The following is a 22,459-nucleotide window of genomic DNA, read 5'->3' on the forward strand; positions in this document are numbered from 1 at the left end:
CGCACCCAGCTCACCAACTGCTCCTCAGGCTGTAGCAGCCTCTCCAGGACCTCAGGTTTCCTGCAACACGGCTGCCTTCCCGAAGACTCCATCCTGCAGAAGGTGCAACTCCACGGGCTCCTGAAAGGACAGGCAGAAGTGAGCGGGGGGGGCAAGGCCCCTGGAAACAGCCGCTGTCCCTACTGCTGCCATTGTTCTCCTTTTAGACGTGGCTGATGGATACAGCTGGGAGATGCAGGGGACCCTCCCGGAGTCTCCAGGACCCCCACGTGGGGCCTGAGCCCATGACCGTCCTCCCATCGAGGGTGGCAACAGGGGGCTCCGTGCGTGGAGGGCAGGGTCAGGGTGAGTGGTGGGTCCTCCTTTCCCTGTCTGAGCTGCTGGGAGTCCTGCGTGCAGCGCCCAAGGGTCGAATCTGGGCCTTAACCCTTGGGGACCAAGGCCTCTAACAGCCTGTTGAGCCCATGGTAACATGCATGGACCAGGCCACGTTTCCTACCTTTCTGAACAGTTGCAGATCACAAACAACTGACGGTTCCCATTCCCAAGCCCCTGGGACAGGAGGCAGGGTTGCAAAACCAGGAAAGGGCACCTCCCACGGGCAGTGGCATTGTGGAGTCAAGGAGGTTCGGTCGCAGACTCAGAGAGCCAGATACCAGGCACATATCAGATGGAACATAGGCTGCCGCCCCATCCAGCTGTTCTGGGCCACCCCTGAGCCACGATGCGTACACATCCGGCTTTTCTGCTCAGAGATGGGTGACCAGAGCAGAAGCGGGCAGAGTGGGCGTGCGGAAGGCGGGGCTGGGTCTCGCTAACCTCTCAGCCTCTGCAGGCGGGACGTGAGTCCTCACGAAAGGCTCTCGGACAAGGGACACAGCAGAGCCGTGGTCCCCCTCTACAGCACACCTCACATTCCTTGGAGGTTTCCCCCTGGAAGCGGAGATAATGCAGCAGGGATGGCATCAGTGAGACCCACAGCACACCGACACCGAGGGGCCTTGGAACACGCCGTCCTTGTGTGTTCCAGAGTGGATGTCTCCAGCTGACCACGGTGCTCCGAGAGAGCGCCGATGGAGCACCAGCCTGGCCTTTCCGATCGATCGATCGCAGAAAAGCAGACGGCAAGAATCCTCAAGTTGCCTCTTGAACCGCACACTGTCAGAGCCGGAAGGGACTGGAAGGTCATTTAAGCCCTTTCTGCACAGAGCGTGGTCTGAGGACCAAGGGCATCACCGTTACCTGGAAGGCGGTGAGAGAGGCAGACCCGCTGAATTGGAATCTGTTTTAACAGGACCCCAGGCGCTTTGGAAGTACATGACATTTGAGGAAACACAGCTTTAGGCAACTTCCTCTTTTTACAAGGCTGGGAAGGCAAGATGCTTTTTTTTTTTTTTCTGCGAAGTCAACACAACTTAGTGTTTGGGCCGCCCGTGCCGGGGTTCAGAGCTGTTCCCGTCCGCCGTGTGCCGTCCCAGGCAAGCGTGCTGGGCAGACCCAGAACAGTTCCTGATGGAAACACAAAGACAGATCGCTGCTGTACAAATGGGTTGTTTTGTGGGCCTCAGAAATCACTGTCTTTCTCATGGCCTTAGAATGTGATCCAGTAAATTCTCCAGGTGATCTTTACTGCTGGATAAAGACCTACAGGCAGGAGCCCCTGTTCTCCTGACCCCGCAAGATGGACAGTAGGGCTTTACACACAAGGGGAATGTTTTCTCTGCACTGAAGGTAGGCGTCAGGAAGAGGCACCTTTCTGTCTGTGCCTCTGGGAGGTGAAAAGGCAGGAAATAGACCATTAGGAGCTGGAGCAGAGGATTGAGGAGGCTGGGGATCAGTTACAGCTAAGGAGAGAAATCCTGCCACTACCCTCAACTGTCCACAACACAAGCACAAGGACCTGGGTGAGGGCGGGAGGGATGGAAATGTCTTGTCCATTCTCAAAACTAGCCACTCAGAGTAAAAATTCCCTTTGATTTGGGGATGAAATTCATCACGGTCTTAGTTGGGGAGGCTTCCGGAGCAAATTCTTCTACTTCGGAGGGCCCCAGGACTCCATAAAGAGGGCTCCCTGCCAACCTTGAAGTTCAGGTGAACTTTCTGGCCTTCCCATCCCGAACTCACCAGTCTGCCTTTCTTTGTCCCTGGAGTGCCCTCTGACTGGACATCCGACCTGCCTAGGCCCGGGATGCAGATGCCAGCTTCCCACAGCCCAGACCTCCCCCCTCCTCCCAGTTGAGACCTTGGTTGGATCCAGAGCCCCAGTCCCTCTGTGGTGTGAGTCCTGACAGCTTTTTTCTTTTCTCCTTTTTTTGTAATGCAAGTGCCTGACCGAAGCCTGGATTGTTCTAGCACCCCATCAAAGACAGCTATCTTCTTATTTCTGGAGTAAATGCATTGCCAGCCACACAACTAGATAAAGAGCCAGGCTGCCTGTCCCCACAGAGGCTCCTTTGTGTTAGAGATCTTGGTCGATTTCAAGAACTGACCATTTGGATCGCTTGTTTTTTTTTTTTCTTTCTCATCTCACACTTTAAATTCCAGCTGTTATGTTTTAAATGCACCAATAAAGAGTGAGCCTGCAAAGCCCTAGGCCCCCACCTTCTCCTGTGCTCTCTCTCTCTCCTTCTATCTCTCTCTCTCTCCATCAATCTCTTCGCCACCTCACTGTATGGCCCCAGGTGTGCTCTGTAATTTCCATGTCCTGTAAGTAATAAAAAGTAATAAAAATTTTTTTTCAGTTTCCTGATGGTTATTGCTGGAAGGCACCTTGCAATTATATTAAGAACCACAACGGCCCGTCTAACCACATTGGTTATAGATAGTCTGTGACCAGCACAAAACACCCCCTTCCCTAGGCTCTGGAGTAGGATAGTTTCCAACACACATGATATGACAGCGAACGAGAGAAAGGACGTACAACTGCACGGTCACCTTCTGACTCTGGCTTTTCTGCTCCACTGCTGACAGCTTCAAGTCCCACCCCTCTCTCTTACCCCTTTCACCACCTCTCGGCAAGTCGGCAAGTCGATAAGGAAGCTCATGCGCTCCCCCTCCTGGCCTCAGAGAGAAGTTCAAACCAGACAAGCTCTGCCCCAGCAAGGGAATTCTCACCTTGGCCCCACTCATAGCCATGGTAAAACCTGGAGCTATTCCCTCTCGCCACTCAGGCATTTTCAGACCAGCTTGGCAACCTGCCCGGCCCTCCGTAGGAAGCCTCAGTATGTGAGTGACAAATCATTTCATACTCGCTAGGTATGAAATGTGTGAGTGTTGCATCTTCACTTTCGATATCTGAACCCAGCTGATCCCACCTCGCTGCACGTAACCACAAGACATCGACTCAACAGGCAGGGAGTCTTGGTGACCAGGGGTCTGTCTTCTCTTGCTCTGGTTGGCTAACTGTTCTTTGAACTGGCTTACTCTTTGAGTTGTGTTGGGTCTGCTGGGCCATGGCCCTGAGGTTGCAGTCATCTACCATGAGGGACCGCTCATTCTTTTCAAGTTCAAGAACAGACCAAACTGGGCAAATAGTGGAAGAGTAGAAATAATCACTCCTGCATCTCGTATGATAAGTTTTGCGCCTTGAAATTTATACTGGATTCCATTCACTGTCTTAACAGAGGGGAACGATCCGTGGGCTCCTTTTTGTAAGGCTGATTGTTAAGTGTCAAAAGCTTAATTTTATCTTACTTCGTTAGTCGTCGGGTAAGAGCATGCACTTTCACTACAGGATATTTCAGGGCAGTGGGTATTATGACCAGGAGGCAGCAATTCTGATGGTTAAAGTGAGGTGTGAGGTGTAACTGTTTTCCCTCTAGTTTACCTTTGGAAACTCCCTACGAGGGTAGAGGGTAACTTGCTTAAATTCAGTGGGATATAATTACTCAAAAGGAGCTCCACCCATTAAGTTCCCTACACACAATATTATTGAAATGACTGGCACCATCCACCTGGCAAGTGTTTTGCTGTCCCATATTTGGCCAGTAAGTTCTGTTCGGTGCCTATTCCAACAGCATCTCAGCTGCCTTGCAGCTGTGGGGATACAGCCCTCCTTGCTCCCTGCAGTGTCTCAACAGCTTTATCATCACACACACCCTCTGCAGGCAAGATCTTAACTGCATCCGACTTGCCCCAGGAGCGCAAGTCTGACACTACCCCAATGACATCCTTCTCATTTGACACACTCATTCAGAACATACAATTACTCACAAAGGAGCTCCCAGAGAGGGATAGGCCATTGTGCACACATAGCACAGGGCCCCATCAGCTCAGCAAATTTCTGGGCATCATTTGATCATTTGAAGGCTGTTCTGTCCCTGACACAGTCAAGAAACGATTATTGACCCTCTCAATGCCCGCAACTCTTGCCCAACATCTTTTAGGCCTTTGGATTCAAGGTAACACATTCCTCATTTACAGATTTTACGTATGCCCATTTAGGCTGACTTGCAAATTGACCCACTTTGAATGAGAATCCCTTAAGTCAAAGAAAGGCTCTAGAATCTGTCCAAAATAAAGCAAAAAGCTGTTCTCAGTTCCCACCGTGTGCCATTGGAGTAACAACTTCTGTCTGCATCCTGAGCCCTTCTAGAGATGGAGGTTCTCACAAGCACTCAGCCTGTGCTCATTTTGCCTTGGGTCATGGAAGCAGCGTCCTGCAGGGAAACCCCAAAACACACGTTTTGGGAGTATCGGCATCAGGTCTCTTGATGGTACACATATACAAAGATAGACACCAACAGAGAACGGGTATATGGCAGAGTAACAGTGATGTATGAGACAACGTTGCTGAAGAAAGGGCCTGCATTAGCCCATTTGTAGTCAGAACTAAACTTAGTCTCGTCATCCCAACGCGGCTTCTCCTAGGTGGGACTGAAAGGTCAGGCCAAGTGTGCTTCTGGCTATAATGTACGGACATGTGGTATCATGAGTGAGCAGCAACTAGAATATTGGGGCCATTAATTAAAGCTCTGGATTAAAAATATCTTTATTGGTCTTTTTTTTTTGCTGTTTACAAAAGTAATAAATGGTCATTAGGAAAATTCTACCTGTACATAAATGTATAATATGGAAGGCAAATAGTCCCTATAATCCTATCCCCAAATAACCAATTCACTCAGATATTTGCAATCATAGACCTCCATAGTCACTTAAACAAAACTGGGCTCCTTCCATATGTATTACTACCAGTTTAAGCATCCAGAAGCTTTCTTGACTTTAGAACCCTTGGGTGGTTTTCCATTGACTGAAGGGCATTCCCTGCACCCTCCACCCAGTAAAGGCCACCTCCAGATCCAGCTTGGACCCCTGGGTGACGCATTTCCAGACCATCCTGTCCATGGGCAGGATTCTTCCCTAATTTTTGGCTATTACAAGGAGCCTCCCTGTACATATCAAGATATTGCAAATCAGCATGGAAAAGATGTTTCATACAATAAACAGCATTGGGAGGACACCTTGTCTTTTCAATGAATCCAGCTAAGGGTCAGGCCAGCCCTTCAGGGCACGGTGGGAAAGGCACCATTGCCTCTGCTGAAGGTTCGTATCTTATGGGAAGTTCATGGGTGAGATTTGTGTCTTGAGGACACATTTAAGCAAGCAAAGAAGGATGAGAAGGAGCAGCTGGTACAGACAATGGATGCCTGCCCTTTTCACCTGGAGGGACGCTATGCAGAGGCAAAGCTCAATTCAAATGCGATTCCATTTTGGGGCCACTGATAAGGAGCCGTTGAATTGAGGAATTCTTTGTGTTCAATCAAGGATGGTCTCCTTGCTCTTTTCACATACCGTTTTTGTCTATCTCCGTACCATATTTACTTCTCAAACTAGAGCATTCTATTTCTGACACCTTTGGTTTGTCATCATCCAAACACCTGGTTCTTTTTCTAAAACACATGTACATCATCAGTTTTTGTTCTAATCTTTATTTTAAAGAGTTTTTGTGTCCCCCTCCCAAATTATGAAAACAACAGGGGTACATACATGTACCAGCGTGCCAATGCCATTGTCGTGAAGATGCAATGACTAAAAGTAAAGGTGACCCAGGGCCGGGGACCTTGAGGACTCGAAGGTGAACCTTTGGATGCAGACAGTGTGCAACATGGCGACTGAAAATGTGGTAGAAATTCACCTGCTATTTACCTTTCTCTTGACATTTATTCTTGGGGGACAGAACAAAAGTCCTTTCTGAAAGAGAGAAGGGGTCAATGAACAAGGTTATCTGGGAAGCTCTTCTTTCGTCCATATCGAAGTTCCCACTTCCTAGTGAATATTTATACCTGGACGTCCTACCGGGTCTCAAACCCAAGGTGTCTGAAAGCAACACCATTAGCTCCAACCTCCAATCGGCTCTTCTTCTGAACTTCACTTGATAAACTCATTTTTTTCCTGTTACTCAAACCCAAGACCCATTAGTCCTTCCTTCCCAGTTCCTTTCCCACCCACATTCTCCTCTCCATTTCTTCCCTGGTAGGTAAAATCCTTGTGATTTCATCCCAGTGATATTCTTTTTGGGTGTTTTTTGAGGCCTGGTGTTGGGGTCTGGGATCACAGAGATTAGTAGCCTTGTTTGTGGCTCAGAGGATTGAGTGTGAGCTAGGGAAGTGCAGAGGAGACACTGCCCATGGACAGGATGGTCTAGAAACGCGTCACCCAGGGGTCCAGATAAGCTGGGTCTGGAGGAGGCCTTCACTGGGTGGAGGGTGCAGGGAAGCTCTCAGAGATCTGGGTCTCAATCTGGCTTCCCCTGGTTTACCCCACCCAGTACCCCCAGGCTAAGCTTCTCAAGTCTCTCCTGACCTCACAGCCCTTTGCTCACATTTAAAGTTCTCCACGGTCAGCACCAACCTTTCTAATTTTATCACCCATAACTTTTCTCTATAAAAAATTGAGCTCTTTGTCAATCCTAATGGAAATTCCTTCACATTTCTGTAATTGAAATTGCGCTCATCCTGCAAGAATTAAACCCATCACCCATCCGTCCCCTGTCATAATACCTTCAGCAGCTCTTCTAAGGTCTTTCCTCTGCAATGCACACTCTGTTTCCATTTCCTTGAACTTGCCCGTTTTCCTTCAATTTCAAATTCTTTTGGCGTGAACCAAATTCCCTCCTCGTTCTGAATGCACTTCTCTGAGGATCCTGGAGGATAAAGACGGCCCATTCCTGGACCCAATCTCATGCTCTGTGAATTCACCCTAGACCTCCAAACTCCTAATTGCGGTTGTTCCCCCTGCCTGGGTCCAGAGAGACTCTCTGCAGGGAGGGAGGATAGCAGGGGAGCCTGGATTCCTCCTCTCTCAGGCTGAAGGAAGCCCTAAACCCTGTGGGAGCGGGAGAGGGTTTGCATTTTGTGCGACATCTGCACGCGGCAAGTAGTGCCACTGGGTCCACGGTGGTGGAGCGGCCTGGCAGCCGGGTTCACCACGACGCGGAAAAGCGAAAATTCCTTGTTAACAAGGCACTTCCTTCTCTGCAGCCTAGCTTGCGGGGTTTATCTCCTGGACAAGGAGACGCATGGGTATTTTCCTCTCTTCTAGTGGCTCCGGGCGTTCCAAAGAGCAGAAGATCAGGAAACCCACCTCGTTTCAGTCTCTCCTTATATAAAATCCCTCTAGCTTCACCACAGGTCACGGGAAGTTGAGGAGAGTGAAAATCCACGGGGTCGTCTTTGGGGTTTTCTGGAAGCAGAAGGGAAAGTGGAAGAGTATAGTTTCGCTCAGTCTCCGTTTTCTCTCTTTCCGGCCTTCCCCTTGCCCCGAACTCTTAACGACAGTAATAGTGACAATAATCACGTAAATGGCATTGGGGAACAGCCTCTGGCTAACTGGCAGCACTTCCTCCATTTTGAGTGGCAGATTAGCCACGTGTACAGAGTAGTTTCTGATCAACAAAGCCATCACCACCAACACTGCATCAAACGGAATGTTCAGTAAGGCAGATAGGGCTCCTGTGGTGGGTTTTAATTCACAAGCTAATTGGCTGTCACCCACCGCTCCTTTATTCCATAAGCAACCTGTTTATCCCTCTACCCGGATAGAAGTTGCCGGCCCAGAATATTTCCTGGTGCTCGGCTAGCTGGAAGAAAGGTCTTTGTTTATAATCTTATCACCCGATTTACACCAAGGCGGGGTAAGTGAGGTGCTCAGCACCGAGAGATTAGTGTCAGTCTTCATTTTCTGCCGTCCTTTTTTCATTTTATTGCTTTTCTGTTTCTTCCTCCATGAGTCAAAAGAGAACCCCCCACCCCACCCCCACCCCCCCTCACCGCCAAGAACTCTAGCCTAATCTGCAAATTGCACACGGAGAGATTTGGCAACGGTGAAACGTTGAGCAGGGATGTGGGGGTATTGATTCAGGAGAGAAGCAGTTGGAAAAGAGTTTAAAATAAACACCAGCCACTCCTGCCGCTTTTTACCACAGCCTCACTGTGGGCGAATTCATTCCAGATAGACTGCAGGAGCTGTCTCTGGGGGCGAGGAGGAGGCGCTGCCCATGGCTTGTGTTGAGTTACACAGGATGTTACATGCAGAATGAGGCTAGGAGAACAGCCAGTCCAACTTTCTCCCTTGCTTCAAACACTTATTGCAAGAGCCAAAGGAAATGTATGAAAAGGCAAGAGCCTCCCCGGAAAAAAACCAAGCAGCATCGATGCTAACGGTGAAGAGACCGTTAGTTACTTTGGAAGGATATGAACTAGAGGCAGACGAGAAAGCAGAGATCCCTGAGAAGTGACCGGATGGCTCCCTTGGACAGAACGCTGAAGGATGTCCAGTCTTGGAGGGGCAGGGGCTGGATAGGAGTGAGGGGGGTGGGAAGAACTTAGTTTCAAAAGCCAGCCAGCACTCTTGCGTGGACTGGCTGGCTCCACCACTGTCTCCGGACTCTGCCCACTTAAATAAATAGGGCCCAGGGGATGACAGCTCAGCCTCAGGAGCCAGACTGGCGGGGCTTACGATCTGGGCTGTGCAATTTCCTAGCAAGGGTATGTAAGTGCATATTATTGTCAAGGTTGAACGGAAGACCAGCCATGGCGGATTCCTAACTTGGGAGACAAGGCAGAGGCACAGGTGACTTTGGACCACTGCCGCAAACCCCGAGGGGGATTAGCAGGACATCGGGGACCTTGCATAGTTGTCTGTCTCACGGAACTCATTCCCTATGATAAGTATAGGTCCCAAAACAGATGTCCCAGACAGGCTCGCAAGCAGATGCAGGAGCAGTGGGCGGCACTGGGAGTTCTGGGCAGCCAGCCAGGGTGCAGGGTTGCGGGCACAGGCAGAACTCCCACTTTACCTGGTTCAGGCAGCTTCCCAAGTCAGCCAGGACCTTCTGTCCTGGGTAGCTCCAAAGCCACTACCCTGCGCCTAAGGAGGGACAGCTTTCTGATCTGTTCCGGTAATCCTGCATTTAGCTTCGTCTCACCTGCTCCGTCTTGGAAACAGGCTTTTTAAGGATGGAACCCCGAGGGGAAGGCCTCCTTGGCGCTCTCCCACATCTGTTAGATCACCATTCGTAAGCGTGAGCAAACAATGAGGAGCCTGCTATGAAGGTAAGCAATTAATAAAGAGAGTTCCTGGGAATGGAAAGCAGGGTGCAGGAAACGAAAAGAAAGCCTAGCAGAGGCAAGAAAAGCAGAATGGGAACAAACTTCATAGAGAGATGAACTTCAGGAATCCTTTCAGAACACAGGGTGAAGGCACGTGGTGAAAATCATGCATGGTCAGACATGGCCTGGGGAGAGGTCTGGAGCTCCCTGATCTGAACGCGAGGGGTTCGTGGGGAGATGGGGTGGCCGGACAAAAAGCCATCATCAAGGCAATAGTAAAGGCCACACACACACACACCGTGTAGTTTATTTTCACAACAACTTATCAAAGGGAAGGCAATGATGGTGATCCCCATTTTATAGATGGGGGACTCAGGCTCAAAGGTGGAGACGGAATTCCCGGACGTCCCCACACGGTACAAGGTGGGACTGGCAGTGGAATCCAGACCTGCTGGACCCCCCCAGTTCCTTTCATACTGTCAGAAATGCCTCAACAGCACTCCCTACTGTATGTCGATAACAACACAGAGACAGCCGGCGTTAAATCAGAAGGCACGGCCAGGGCACAAGTGCTAAGGAGACAGAAGAAGCTGACGCTGACAGACAGCTCTCAGCATCTGCTTAGATTCGTGCTTCCTAGTCGTGTTTCCTAAAGACACCGGGGAGTATTTTTTTTTTTTTTTTCAGTGCAAAGAACAAAAAACTTGCACTTAGAACACCTAGGTTGATCTTAGTTCATGCAAGTCTTTTATGCTCTAATTGAATCCGTAAAGTGGGCTGAACAATACTTATATGACGGCTAAATGGCAAAACGCAGAACAAAGTGCTTTGCCAATTGTAAAGTGGGTACACTTCTGTTGTTATCAGGGCCTCTGCGTATGGTTGGGTGGGTTGTGCACGGAGCAAGGATCCCACCTCTAAGGAGGGCTCTGATTCATACTCAGAGCTGGATACTTTCTTTATGTTTTATTTTTATTTTTTTACGTTTATTCATTTTTGAGACAGAGAGAGACAGAGCATGAACGGGGCAGGGTCAGAGAGAGGGAGACACAGAATCTGAAACAGGCTCCAGGCTCTGAGCTGTCAGCATAGAGCCTGACGCGGGGCTTGAACTCACGGACCGCGAGATCATGACCTGAGCCGAAGTCGGCCGCCCAACTGACTGAGCCACCCAGGCGCCCCAGAGCTGGATACTTTCTACGAGGACCTTCTCTCAGAGGGCAGCAAAGGACCTGGTTTTAGGAGTCAGCTCTGACAGATGTGGGTAAAACGTATTGAGGAAAGGGCACTTTTTCTAATGCGCACAAGTGCATTCTCTGAGTACATGGAGTCTCTCGTATTGGTAGTCACACTTCATGAAGAAGAATAGATAATGTATTGATTGCACAGTTATTTAAGTATACGCTGTGTGAGGCACGGGAACACTGGGCACAGAGCAAAGAGCAAGACCGACCACTTACTGACCTCATCGGACTTTCACACGGTGAACAGGATGTACACAGACAGTTAATTTTAGTCGTGACAAGTGCCGTGAAGAAAAAAAAAAAACAACGCTGGGTTCCACGAAGGCGGGTCAGGAAAACCTGCCCTTGCCTGCTGGGACAGAGAACGCTTAGTTCAAGGTGAGGCCTGGGGATGTGTAGCAAAGGGAAGAAGGAGAACAAGGGCGGTCAGCTTCGGGGAAGGGGTGGGTGAGGGGGGCACACCGAGGAAGCCCTGGGCAGGAAAGGAGGGCGAAGCATCCAGTGTCAAGGAGCCTATGCTTTGAGAAATCAGGCTGGTGGTGACCCTCGGGGTGTAGGTGGGGATTGGATTATGGGTGTGGGCTATGTTCTGTTTCTTAACCTAGGCGCTAAGTACATGCGGGCTTTGCCTTTGTGTTAATTCCTCAGGCTGTACATTTACGGTACGTGCATCTTTCTTAAGCATCACACCAGTGCTACTCGATGTGCCGGTGCGTGACAAGACAGGAGCTTGATCCAATAGAAATAAGGCATCTCCGCTGAGGAGGTCCTGCTGTGAAAACGGGGTGCTCAGTGTCACGGTTGGTTTATAAGCTCTTTATTTTTGCAGACTGGCAACCAACAGACTTGTGGATGGCACCAGTCTGCGGACCCTACCTCAAGTAGCCCCTGTTCTACTTCAATGATAAATTCATGGGGGGGAGGAGGAATGCCAATGTCGCCGGAGCCTAAAGAGGGAAGGGAGAGTGAGAGGGGACAGTGCTGAAGAAATGTTACCAACGCAGAAGAGAAATGAATGCTCACAGAAAAGGAGGAGGGGGAAGAGGAGGAGGAGGACGAAGATGGGAGGGAAAGAGGAGGAAGAGAGGACACAAACAATCGGCAGGTGGCCAGGCCACCAGTGATGTCTGACGGCCAGTCCCTGTCTCTGGCTTACTTACCCTTTGGGGGAATATTTTTCTGACACCTTCTGGTTGAACTTGAACTGACATCGTTGTTCCTTTTCTTTTCTAAAAAAAAAAAAATTAATGTCATTTACAATTGGAAACATAGATTTATGTGCTTTATATATCAACTATTTTCAAGTAATTTCTTCTGTCTTTCTATCACTTTGGAGAGACAAGATAGATGTGTCTTTAACAAAATTTTTTTTTTTACATTTATTTATTTTTGAGAGACAGAGAGAGACAGAGCACAAGCGGGGGACGGGCAGAGAGAGAAGGAGACACAGAATCCGAAGCAGGCTCCAGGCTCTGAACCATCAGCACAGAGCCTGACGCAGGGTTCGAACTCACAAACCACAAAACCATGAATTGAGCCGAAGTTGGATGCTTAACCGACTGAGCCAGCCAGGCTCCCCTAGACGTGGGTCTTATGAAAGGAACATTATAGCATTGATCATGGAGGAATAGCAAGTTCATGTTAATAGATAGATAGGAAGGCTAAAAACATTACAGAAACCATGTTTTCATAAGGTAATATATATTAACATATAATAATGTGTACATATGTATTTAATACAAACACTAGAAGTAGATAAAGGATATAAACTTATAAATATCACATAGAAAGGACTTTTTAAGGAAGAAATATAGGGCATAAAACAATGGTTCTCCAGGCTGGTTGATTTGGTCCCCCAGGGGATATTTGACAATGTTGGGAAATCTTTTTGTTTCTCATGACTGGGAGGAAGACTCTACTGGCATGTAATGGCTGGGATGTTGCCCAGTATCTCGTGAGGCACAGGACAGCACTCACGACAAAGAATTATTCAGTCCCAAATGCTAGTAAGTGCCAAGGTCGAGAAACTCTGGCATAAACCATCTTGGAAAAGACAAACTGATTTGTCTAAACAAATTTACAAAAAATTTCTCCACAACCAAAAACTTCTCAAGTGAGTTACAAAATAAAAACAAAAGCAGAAACATTTCAATGAGATAACAAACAGTAGATTTCCATAATCGATCAAACGAAAAGATGAATAGTCCTATACGAAAATGAGCAAATACGAACAAGTGAACCTCAAAGGAAAAAACTTCTAATAAAAAATTATTGAACAAACAGCTATCTTAGTAGGAAGAGGTGAGGTGATGTTAGGATAAATTATGACTCTCCCAAATTTCAGTGGTTAATTATAGGTATCAGCAAATAATAGCATGAAGACCAAATAAGTCCAATGCTTGTGTTTGTAAATAAAGATTTATTGGAACACAGACAGGTGCATTTGTTTACATATTTGTCTCTGGCTGCTTTCATACTACAATGGCAGTGTTGAGTAGTTGCAATAGAGATTATAGGGCCAGCAAAGCTCTTATCTGGCCCCTTTTAGAAAAAGTTTGCCAAGTGTTGGTTTAAAACAACCCAGTTTTACTTCTCCCTTGTGCTACTCATTCATCACAAGTTAGATGAGGTTCCATGTTATTGACACACACAGATCCTGGGGACAAAGCAACTTGTGTCTAGAACATTGTTGGTCCCATGGCAGAAATGAAGATGATACACAGGCTCTTAAAGCTTTGGCTTTGAAGCGACCCTCACACTTCTGTACACATTTCTTTGGCCAAGTCAAGTGACATGGCCATTCTGGAGTCCACAGGGCAAGAGTGTATAACCTTCTGAGATATCAGTGAGTAGTAATACAATCTACCACGGCATATTTAACCACATGCATGGTGCAAAGAAATCCAAAGGAAAACATGGGTGGAATATCATTCTTTGCTTTTAATCTGTCAACACAGAAGACTCTTAATTGTTTCTAGTTTTGGTGAAGGTGTAGGGAAAATGGCATCTGTGTGATGTTAATGGGAGTCTAAACTGGCAATAATTTGATCATCAGTATGTGCTTTATTTTATTTTAAATTTATTTATTTATTTTGGGAGAGAGAGGGGGGCGGGGAGAGAGAGAGGAAGGGGCAGAGAGAGAGGAAGAGAGAGAATCCCAAGCAGATCCCACACTGACAGCACAGAGCCTGACATGGGGCTCAAACCCACGAACTGTGAGATCATGACCTAACCTGAAACCAAGAGTCCAACACTTAACCGAACTGAACCATCCAGGTGCCCTGGTATGTACTAATCTTAAACATGTAGACTCTTTGACTAAGCCACTTCACTTCCATAAACAAGCCATTAAGAAACACTCCTGGGAGTGTGTGCACTTTGAGGAGTGGTGCCACTTTTTGTATGGGGGCAGCTTGAATCAAGACGGGAGCCCCCAGACTCAGCGGAGTTGTGGTGACTCTCCTAATGGAAATGTAAACAGTAGACACTGGGAAGTGGTCACATGAGTCCATGTAGAGGTGACCTGTGTGCTGGGAGCACGCTGGCTTCTACCCACAACCACTCCCAGCCCAGAAGTTCCTTGCCGTCTTGTCTGCACCTCTCCCTTCTTCTACCGTTTCCTTCACACATCCACCCAACCCCATGTCCGTCCCGAGAAAGACCCTCCCACATGGAGCATTTATAGCAGATTCGGTAGCCAGCCTTACCCTGTGGTCCAGAGGTTTGTGTACATCCAGTCCTTGCCTTTTGGGCCCTTGTTATGACCTCTGAGTTGCTGGTTGAATCGTCTTTCCTTTCAGTTGCCTGATCCATCAGTTGGAGCTTTTTTTGGATTGTGTATTCAGGTGAGGCTCTCCCTGGGCCAAATAGTGATTTGTGAATAGTTTTCACTGGGGTGCCCTCCAGTGAAGGCACTGGGGTGCCCTTTCACTGGGAAGCTCCTCCTCCCCCTCCCATGCCCCCAGCCCCTTTGAGATCTCTGTACCCCTGTACCTCATTTTTCTCCTGCTAGTTCTCTGCAATTGTATCTTTCTTGTGCGCACCTTTCTTTCTCCCTTAGACTCACCATCTGCTCTCAGCCCTGTGCAACCTGTTGAAATTAACCAGACTCCCAGAGCAGAGGGCTTTCTTTCCTGGGCCATGTCTGACACCTTCTTCCTGGAGGTGCCCACATCCGAGTAAAGATGGCCAGGTAGCCTGTTTTGGCACACAAGGAGTGCTATAACGTACTTCTCCAGATTCCCGAGGATCTATTTGTGGATCAGGTGGGATCCAAGTTTCCCCAGGTGCCTCCAGTGGGAAAAGTGCAAGGTATCAAAGAATCGAGGGGCTGCGTGGTAGAGTGTGAGGCTAGGACAGAGAGGATTTACAATGACGATGACAGAAGGAAGGGTGTAAGGGTTAGGGTTCTCTTTCCCACGGATCTGGATACTTTTATTTTGCCGAGGACTCACATTTATATCTTTGGATCTGATTTTTTTATTGAGTGCCAGATGTGCATATTGTGGGGGAAATTTTTTTCTATTTTTCTATTGAATATAATTTATTGTTAATTTGGTTTCCATACAACACCCAGTGTTCATCCCGATAAGTGCCCTCCTCAATGCCCATCACCCACTTTCCCCTCTCCCTATTGTGGGGGAAATTAAGCTCCCTTGATTTCTCAGTACTTCTGTGAAAAGCCCTAGACTCCTGAGGCATGAAAATGTATACAGAATTAAGACAGGGAATGCTTGCTTTCACATCCCTAGAAACATTTTGCTTTTCATACACCATGAGAATGAGATCTGTAGCTGGTAAACTGCTGTTTGATCCAAAAGGATAATAAGTCTTCTCCTCTCCTGAGATTGCCAAATGCCTACAGCAGGGCTAGCTTCCTAAGCTAAGTCCCAAAGTGCCAGGATTACTGGAGCCCTCTCTCCATTGGTATTTACACATCAAAAGGGATGAAGCCCAGAATGTGGATCATCTTTAATAAAGGCTGAAGACACTTGGGGTGTCTCTGCCTCTTAGAAAGAGGCATTTCAATTCCAAAAGATGAGGGTGAGGACAGAGGATCAGTTTAATCTTATCTCAAAGCAGCAAAGTTTTCTTCTTGTTTGTTTGTATTTTGTTTTCCCCTCCTTTCAGGAGAGGAGGAAGATGGCTTCCTTGTCCTGTCTATAAACAGAAAACCCATCATTCTTTATCCTTTGTCTATGGGATATCATCTGCCTCTCAGAAGGATTCCAGCAGCTCTCTTCTCACTGCCTGTGGGTCTGCATTTGGGGGTAGATAATGCAGTGTGACTCTGGATGTTGAGCTGGTTGTGATGTCAACGAGGAATTCTTTCCCCTGATCCAGGTGCCTGGGGTTCCTGCGTGGTCATATACACAAAGAACGGCCCTATGCAAGTGGGGTACCATCTCAGACCCTTCACAGTTTTGGACAAAGCATGGAGCTAGAGCATAGACAGCTAGCACAAATCTTGAGGTGAACAGGTCAAAAATGGAAAATTCTGAGATTTCCTCCCAAATTATTTGCATCTCCCCTTAGCAATGTACACCACCATTCACCCAGCCATTCAAGCCAGAAACTGAAGAGGAAGCCTTGGTTTCTCTCTCCTCCCCAGCTCCTAATTTCTCAAGTTCTATCAACTCTCTTTCCAAGCTGTTCTTGAACTGGCCCTTATCTCCACTGCCAGATCTGAATGCAGAGTTCTGTCAACCTGCATGGCGTCCTCCCCTTTCCAAGGGTTGTCCCGCCTCCATTCTCTTCTGTTTCCAATCCATCCTTTACACTGAACCAAAACTGTTCTTGTCAAATGTAAAATGGGATCGTGCCACTTCACTGATCGGATCTCTTCGATGGTTCCCCATTTCGTTTAGAATGAAATTCAACTTCCCACACCTTAACCTACAAGCACGAGCTGCCTGCTGCCTCCCACCTCTTCTTGTTCTCCCGTCTTACCTTTTGAGAGGCTTTTTTTCTGGCGTCTCTTCTTTGGAGTTGACCAGATACTTCTTTTTCTTTTCTTGCCTAAAGAGAAAGGGTACAGATGATCTTCTCCTGGCTGCAGACATAGATCTGCCAACCTCAAAGGTCAACAATTTTCAGCGCTCACTTTTGGTCTTCAAACAATAGTGGCGAGCAGGTCATTGGTGGCCTTATGTGATGCTGCCTCATGGAGTAATGATGGAGAAGATATTCTAAAGTGGCAGAGGAGAGAGAGACATGAAGAGATTGGGACAATGAGTTTAGGTAGCTCGTTTCTAGCTATGAAATGGAAGAGTGAGCTATGGAAGCCGTTGAAGTGAGCTGAGGATCAAGAGGAAGCTCCTTTGATGAGCTGTGATGGCTTGGGCAGTGACTGAATGCAGATCCCATGACAGGGAGATGCTGAATTCTCAGAGGAGAGAGGGGTCATGGACACGGTCAGGTGAGGCAGAAGGATTGCCTTAGAGAGAAAGAGGGAAGTGGAGAGGAGGCAAATGCAGGCTGGTAGCAGGAAGTGAGGGTATTCCCATCCAATACCTTTTGGTGTAGTAAGAGGAAAAGTAGTCTGTTAAGAAAAGAAGGCGGGAGGGGCGCCTGGGTGGCTCAGTCGGTTAAGCGGCCGACCTCGGCTCAGGTCATGATCTCATGGTCCGTGAGCTCGAGATCCGCGTCGGGCTCTGTGCTGACCGCTCAGAGCCTGGAGCCTGTTTCAGATTCTGTGTCTCCCTCTCTCTGACCCTCCCCCGTTCATGCTCTGTCTCCCTCTGTCTCAAAAATAAATAAACGTTAAAAAAATAAAATAAAATAAAGATTTAGAAAAAGAAGAAAAGGAGGTGGTGAGGGGGGCCAGCAGTTTGAAAAAAAAAAAGCTCAGGGTTGGAAAGGATCATTGCAGGAAGTGAAATTGTCAGGCAGTGTAGAAGGATCATTTACCCTGGGCTCCTGAAGGCACAACACATGAGCTCTGCCCTGCTGTGTGGTTTTCCCCATAGTGAAGTGCCTGCCTTCATACCCAGTGTGCAGAAAGCAGATAATGGGTCCCTCCAAGACCTGCCAGAGGGTTCTAGGAAAAGGCAGAGAGGCAAGGTTGATTAAGATACCAGCAATAAGTTACTGAAGCAATGGATCGTGGCCTCTAACCTGGTATGAAGGGGCATGAAGAGAGGCATATGATGAACCAGAAAAGGGAAAAGCCAATGGGCTGGTCATCCGAGTGAGGCTGAAGAACAGCTCCAGAGGGAACAAGTGGTAAGGGAGAAATCAGGCAGGGATACTTTTGAGTTAATTGTTTAAGACTGGGCTGGAGAGGAGAGTTTGGAGGTTGAACAATAGCTGTAGAAGGAGCAGACTTCAAGGATTAGATGTCAAAAAAAAAAAAAAAAAGAACTCTGAAATTAATTATTGGGAGGTGGAGCCAGGCTTCAACGATGAGAGGACCCATGGTTGTCTTTGGGTCCAGGAGGCCAAGAATCGGTGCAGAAAAAAGTCACTGGAAAAGAGCAGAGGAAAGTTCTGAGGGACCAGAGTATTGGATGGGTCTGTTGGATGGGACACCTTTAAGGTGTCCAGGATGATAGCAGGACTTGAACTGACAGAAAAATTCTAAGGTAGCCTTAGAGGTCTGCTGGGGAAATAGGGACAAGTTAAGGATGACCGTGATTAAGACAGAGGGAGTATTTCTTTCACATGGAGGGCAGAGGAGCAAAGGGCTAGTCAGGGGCAGTATGTAGCAAGCAGTGGACATCCACCCTGTCTCCCACCATGAGGTGAGCAAGAGCAGATAATAGGCAGCCTTGTCTTACGAGAAAGCAGTGCCCTCTCGGGGAACCAACTTTCAGTGAAAGAGGAGGTGTCACTAACCCTCCAAGAAGTTGTGGGTAAAGGAGACCTTGATTGTTTCAGAGCAGGCGATTGCAATGGATACGTATTTCAATGGCCCCCAGTGCCGTCTGGTTTCCCTACGCTCTTAATGAAGGCCTTCAAGGAAGATGCAGTGAATGGGAGCTACAGAAACAAACTGTAATGAGCATCGTGACTCCAATCACATGGTGGGTGCTTCTGACAAAAGACGATCAGAAAAACAGAAAGTCACTCCACAGTCATGCTCCTGGGGTTGACAGGAGAACGGTAACCCTCCCTTACCTTTCTTGTTGGGAAGTGTGATGGATGCCCCCTGGAACTCTTTGGGGTCATTTGGTTCAGGAGAGATATCTCTTATCTCTATCAAAGGAAACAGAATTCGATTCAGAGCTTGGAACAGGCAGAAGGAAAAGTCTGCCCTGCCTTGATTTGATCGGTTTGTGGTTACACTTACCAGTGTGGCTATCCCAGCGATATCCCCGCCCTCAGAGGAGGGCTCAGTTTGACCTGTTTTGAGGACTCCCCTTACTCGACAGAAGAGAAGAATAAGGGGCCCTCAGTAACCCTCATGCAGGGGATAAGACTGCGAGCATTGAGAGTGCTGATCTTGAATTCTGGTCAAGGTCACTGGCTTCAGTGAAGGGGAATGTCTTTGCCATATAAAAAATACATGCTAGTCCTTAAGATTTGTGAATGGATATTTTTGAACCTCTCTCCTTGTCATTACTTCACCTTGAAAAATAGTGAAGGAGGCTAAGTGCCTTCTATATTTCCGTGTACAAGAAAGCAGGAGCTAGTCTCTATTTGCCAGCACCTGTTAATAATAAATAAATGCAAAGTTCTTGTTTTTGCTGCACTAAGAAGACCGCAGGGTTTGAAGCCATAACAAATCTCAAGTAAGACTGGCACCTTCTTCTTGTTTACACGGTTCAATGAGATCTGTCTCAAATTTTGGGCTCCTTAGGATAGGCATCTGAGGCAGATGGCAAGCAGTCATTAGACATTCTAAATAGTTTGTTGACTTTCAAATTATTTTGATCAACTCTTAAAAATCTAAACAATATAGAAATGATGAGGGTTGAAGGCGAACATTCTCCACAGTCAGGATGAGGGCTCAGAAAAAGAACCGTCCGCATCTGGGCCATCTGTGTCAGGGCCACACAATGTCTTTGAGCACCTCAGAGTGGGGCTGACTCACACAGTCTTGCTCTGGCTCAGTCCCCTGTCCTGTCCCCAGGGGTCCTGCCACAGCCCTCACGCAGATGAATTTTCTCCCTTAGTAGACCTCCTAGTGATGTTTGTAGTCTAGGTCCTGTGGGTACTACTGGGCTCGCTCGTCTATGGTGCCCCTCCTCCAAGTCTACCCTGTCCAGACTCATCTCCCTTGTCTTCCCCAGGATCTCCTGCCCATCCAAGCTCCTGAGGGCTGGGTGTGCAGCTGGAAGGTGGGCCAAGATGGTGGTCAAGAGTGGCAAGGAGAGCCCTGTCTCGAGAAGATCCAAATGACCCCTCCTCTTGGTAGACATGAAAAGTAAGGCAAGCTATAGTTGTCCTCATCAACATTTCCTGGCACGGGGCCTGAGGGAGGGTGGGGCATCTCTTGAGCATTTCCTTATCTTTTATTTGGGGCCTCGGGTTGTTACCGCACACTGAACAGAGAAAGAAGATGAATTTCAGATCCCAGGACCAGCAAACAGGGACCAGAGGGAGGAGGAAAAAAAACAGTCTATTCCAACCAGTAAACGTGGCGGGGCCAACGGAACACCAACGCCCAGTAAGGGTGGGAAAGAGGGGGGAGTCAACAATCAACTAGCTACTTACTAATTTGTTTTCTGTTTTATTATTAAAAAAAAAATTAATTCTCGTGTAGTTAGCATATATTAGTTTCAGGTGTATCATATAGTGACTCACTACCTACGAATTGAATAATTTAATTACGGCTTTCTTTCGCTCATCTAGCAGATGGAGTCTTCCATTGCTATTGGCTTCATGATTATGTTAACCTTATTTGGATGTTAGGTGTTAGAGGAGTGAAGGAAACATTTGAACCAAATAGAGCCCTTTATTCTCAGTATTGGACAACTCAGAATCCACGATACCATTTTTGACAACACCCGATAGTACTCCATGGTTATATTTAATGTTATCAGAGTCCTTCCTGATGATGGCTGGGGAGATTAGAAACAATTTTGGAAGCTAAATCAGGTCCGTCAGGTCTTTAAATGTTTTATCATCTTTTCCAATAATTTCAATAACATTACTCTTAGAATCCAAGCCATATAAAAATGGACGTGGTTGAAACTGAAAGGCCCCTGTAATCAGAGCCTGAGCAATTGAGAAAGGGTCACAGAGGGGTGTACTGCACAAGTTACATGTCATTTAAGAACACTTTTCAGTTGGGCATCACAGCATCAGACTGGTCGTGGAGGCACCCCTGACAAGGATTCCAGTGCTGAGTTGGAGCATCAGTCCCTTGTTTTCTTTTTCTTTTGTCACACTCAGTTCTTTTTCCCTGGGCTCCTGCCACAAGCCCCTGGGTCGACAGGTGCATGGTTGCCCCTCATACCCATCTCGAATTGAACTAAGTCAGTCCCAAGCAACATTACCTTGCACAGAGGCAGGCGGAGTGCCAGGTCCCCCTTGTGAGTCTTCTTCAGCATTTATGCAGGATGTTAAGTTGTCATCGGACATTGAAGAGAGGAAGAAAAATCATTACAGGGCATGGGGACAGAGTGTCAGGGAGGAGATTAAAAACACCCAGGCCAGAAGCATCAGGGCCCAAGGGCAGAGGGAGGGGCTGTTCCAAGGGTGGGAAGCAGGTGTTCAGGCTCCTGACTTTACCCAGGCCCCTGGAAGTGCCGGGAAGGGCTGTGTGTGGCAGGTGGGCACATGGGATGGACCAGGTTAACAAAAGGGTGAGACCTTGGAGTCCTAGACACGACTGCAGGTACCCTAGGCTGGGGATACACAGGTGTTGGACAAGGTCTGCTTCTCACCTGGAGTGATCCTTCCTTCCTGGGTGGCTCTGGGGAGGGCCACGGCAGGGCCAGGAGGGCTGGATGATTCAGTCCGGATCTCAGTGCTGTGCTGGGTGGATGCGCTGGGCTCACTGACACTGGGCTCACGGGGCGAGAGGCTCTGTGATCGGTGTTGGGGTGGGGGCAACGACAGCAGGGTCTGGAGGGAGCTCCCTTCGGCTGAGTTGGCTGGAACTTCAAGGAGGGTAGGCCTGGCTCTGTTCCATCCTCCGTAGGAAATGACAACTGGGATTGGTGAAGGAGCACACATCAACACCCCGGGGACTCTGAATTATTTGGGGGAAGGGAGGGGCGCCTGGGTGGCTCAGTAGGTTGAGCTTCCGATTTCGGCTCAGGTCCTGATCCCGCGGTTTTGTGAGTTCGAGCCCTTCACCGGGCTCTCTGTTGTCAGCACAGAGCCTGTTTTGGATACTCTGTCCATACCCCCCCCCCCCATCTCTGCCCCTTCCCTGCTCATGCTCTCTCCCTCAAAAAAAAAAAAAAAAAAGAACATTAAAAATAAAATAAGAAAAAAAGAATTATTTGGGGAAGGGAATTTCTTCACACATGACTTCCAAAGGGTCAGGGGCATGGGGTGGTTGGTTCATTCTCCCCTAGGTGTGGAGAACTGATTCATCACCAGCATCGTCCACTCGTGGCCCATTTCTACTCTGTGCTACTGATTTGGGGCATTCAGTTCAAATGTAACTGCATCCAATCCCTGGGCTAAGACCAAAGTCGTTTCACACATGAAGCTGACTTAGTCCTCAGGGACTTAATCTTCTTAAGTTTTTCTTTAATTTTGGTTTCAGAA

The 22,459-nt window shown here is 47.9% G+C and overlaps 1 protein-coding gene across 1 annotated transcript in view; it reads right to left on the reverse strand.

Moving 5' to 3' along the window:
• The window catches only part of LOC101093454 (sp110 nuclear body protein), a 32,331-nt gene that overhangs the window by 3,466 nt on the left and 6,406 nt on the right, over nucleotides 1-22,459 (reverse strand). The window contains 12 exon segments of the mRNA XM_011285632.4: nucleotides 15-120; nucleotides 820-846; nucleotides 848-933; nucleotides 6,145-6,189; nucleotides 6,999-7,141; nucleotides 7,582-7,680; nucleotides 11,953-12,021; nucleotides 14,500-14,649; nucleotides 16,742-16,810; nucleotides 18,911-18,988; nucleotides 21,235-21,279; nucleotides 21,625-21,891. Of these exon segments, the coding sequence (XP_011283934.4) occupies nucleotides 15-120; nucleotides 820-846; nucleotides 848-933; nucleotides 6,145-6,189; nucleotides 6,999-7,141; nucleotides 7,582-7,680; nucleotides 11,953-12,021; nucleotides 14,500-14,649; nucleotides 16,742-16,810; nucleotides 18,911-18,988; nucleotides 21,235-21,279; nucleotides 21,625-21,891 (1,184 nt within the window).

This window comes from Felis catus, chromosome C1 (genome assembly GCF_018350175.1).
Source record: "Felis catus isolate Fca126 chromosome C1, F.catus_Fca126_mat1.0, whole genome shotgun sequence".
NCBI lineage: Eukaryota > Metazoa > Chordata > Mammalia > Carnivora > Felidae > Felis > Felis catus.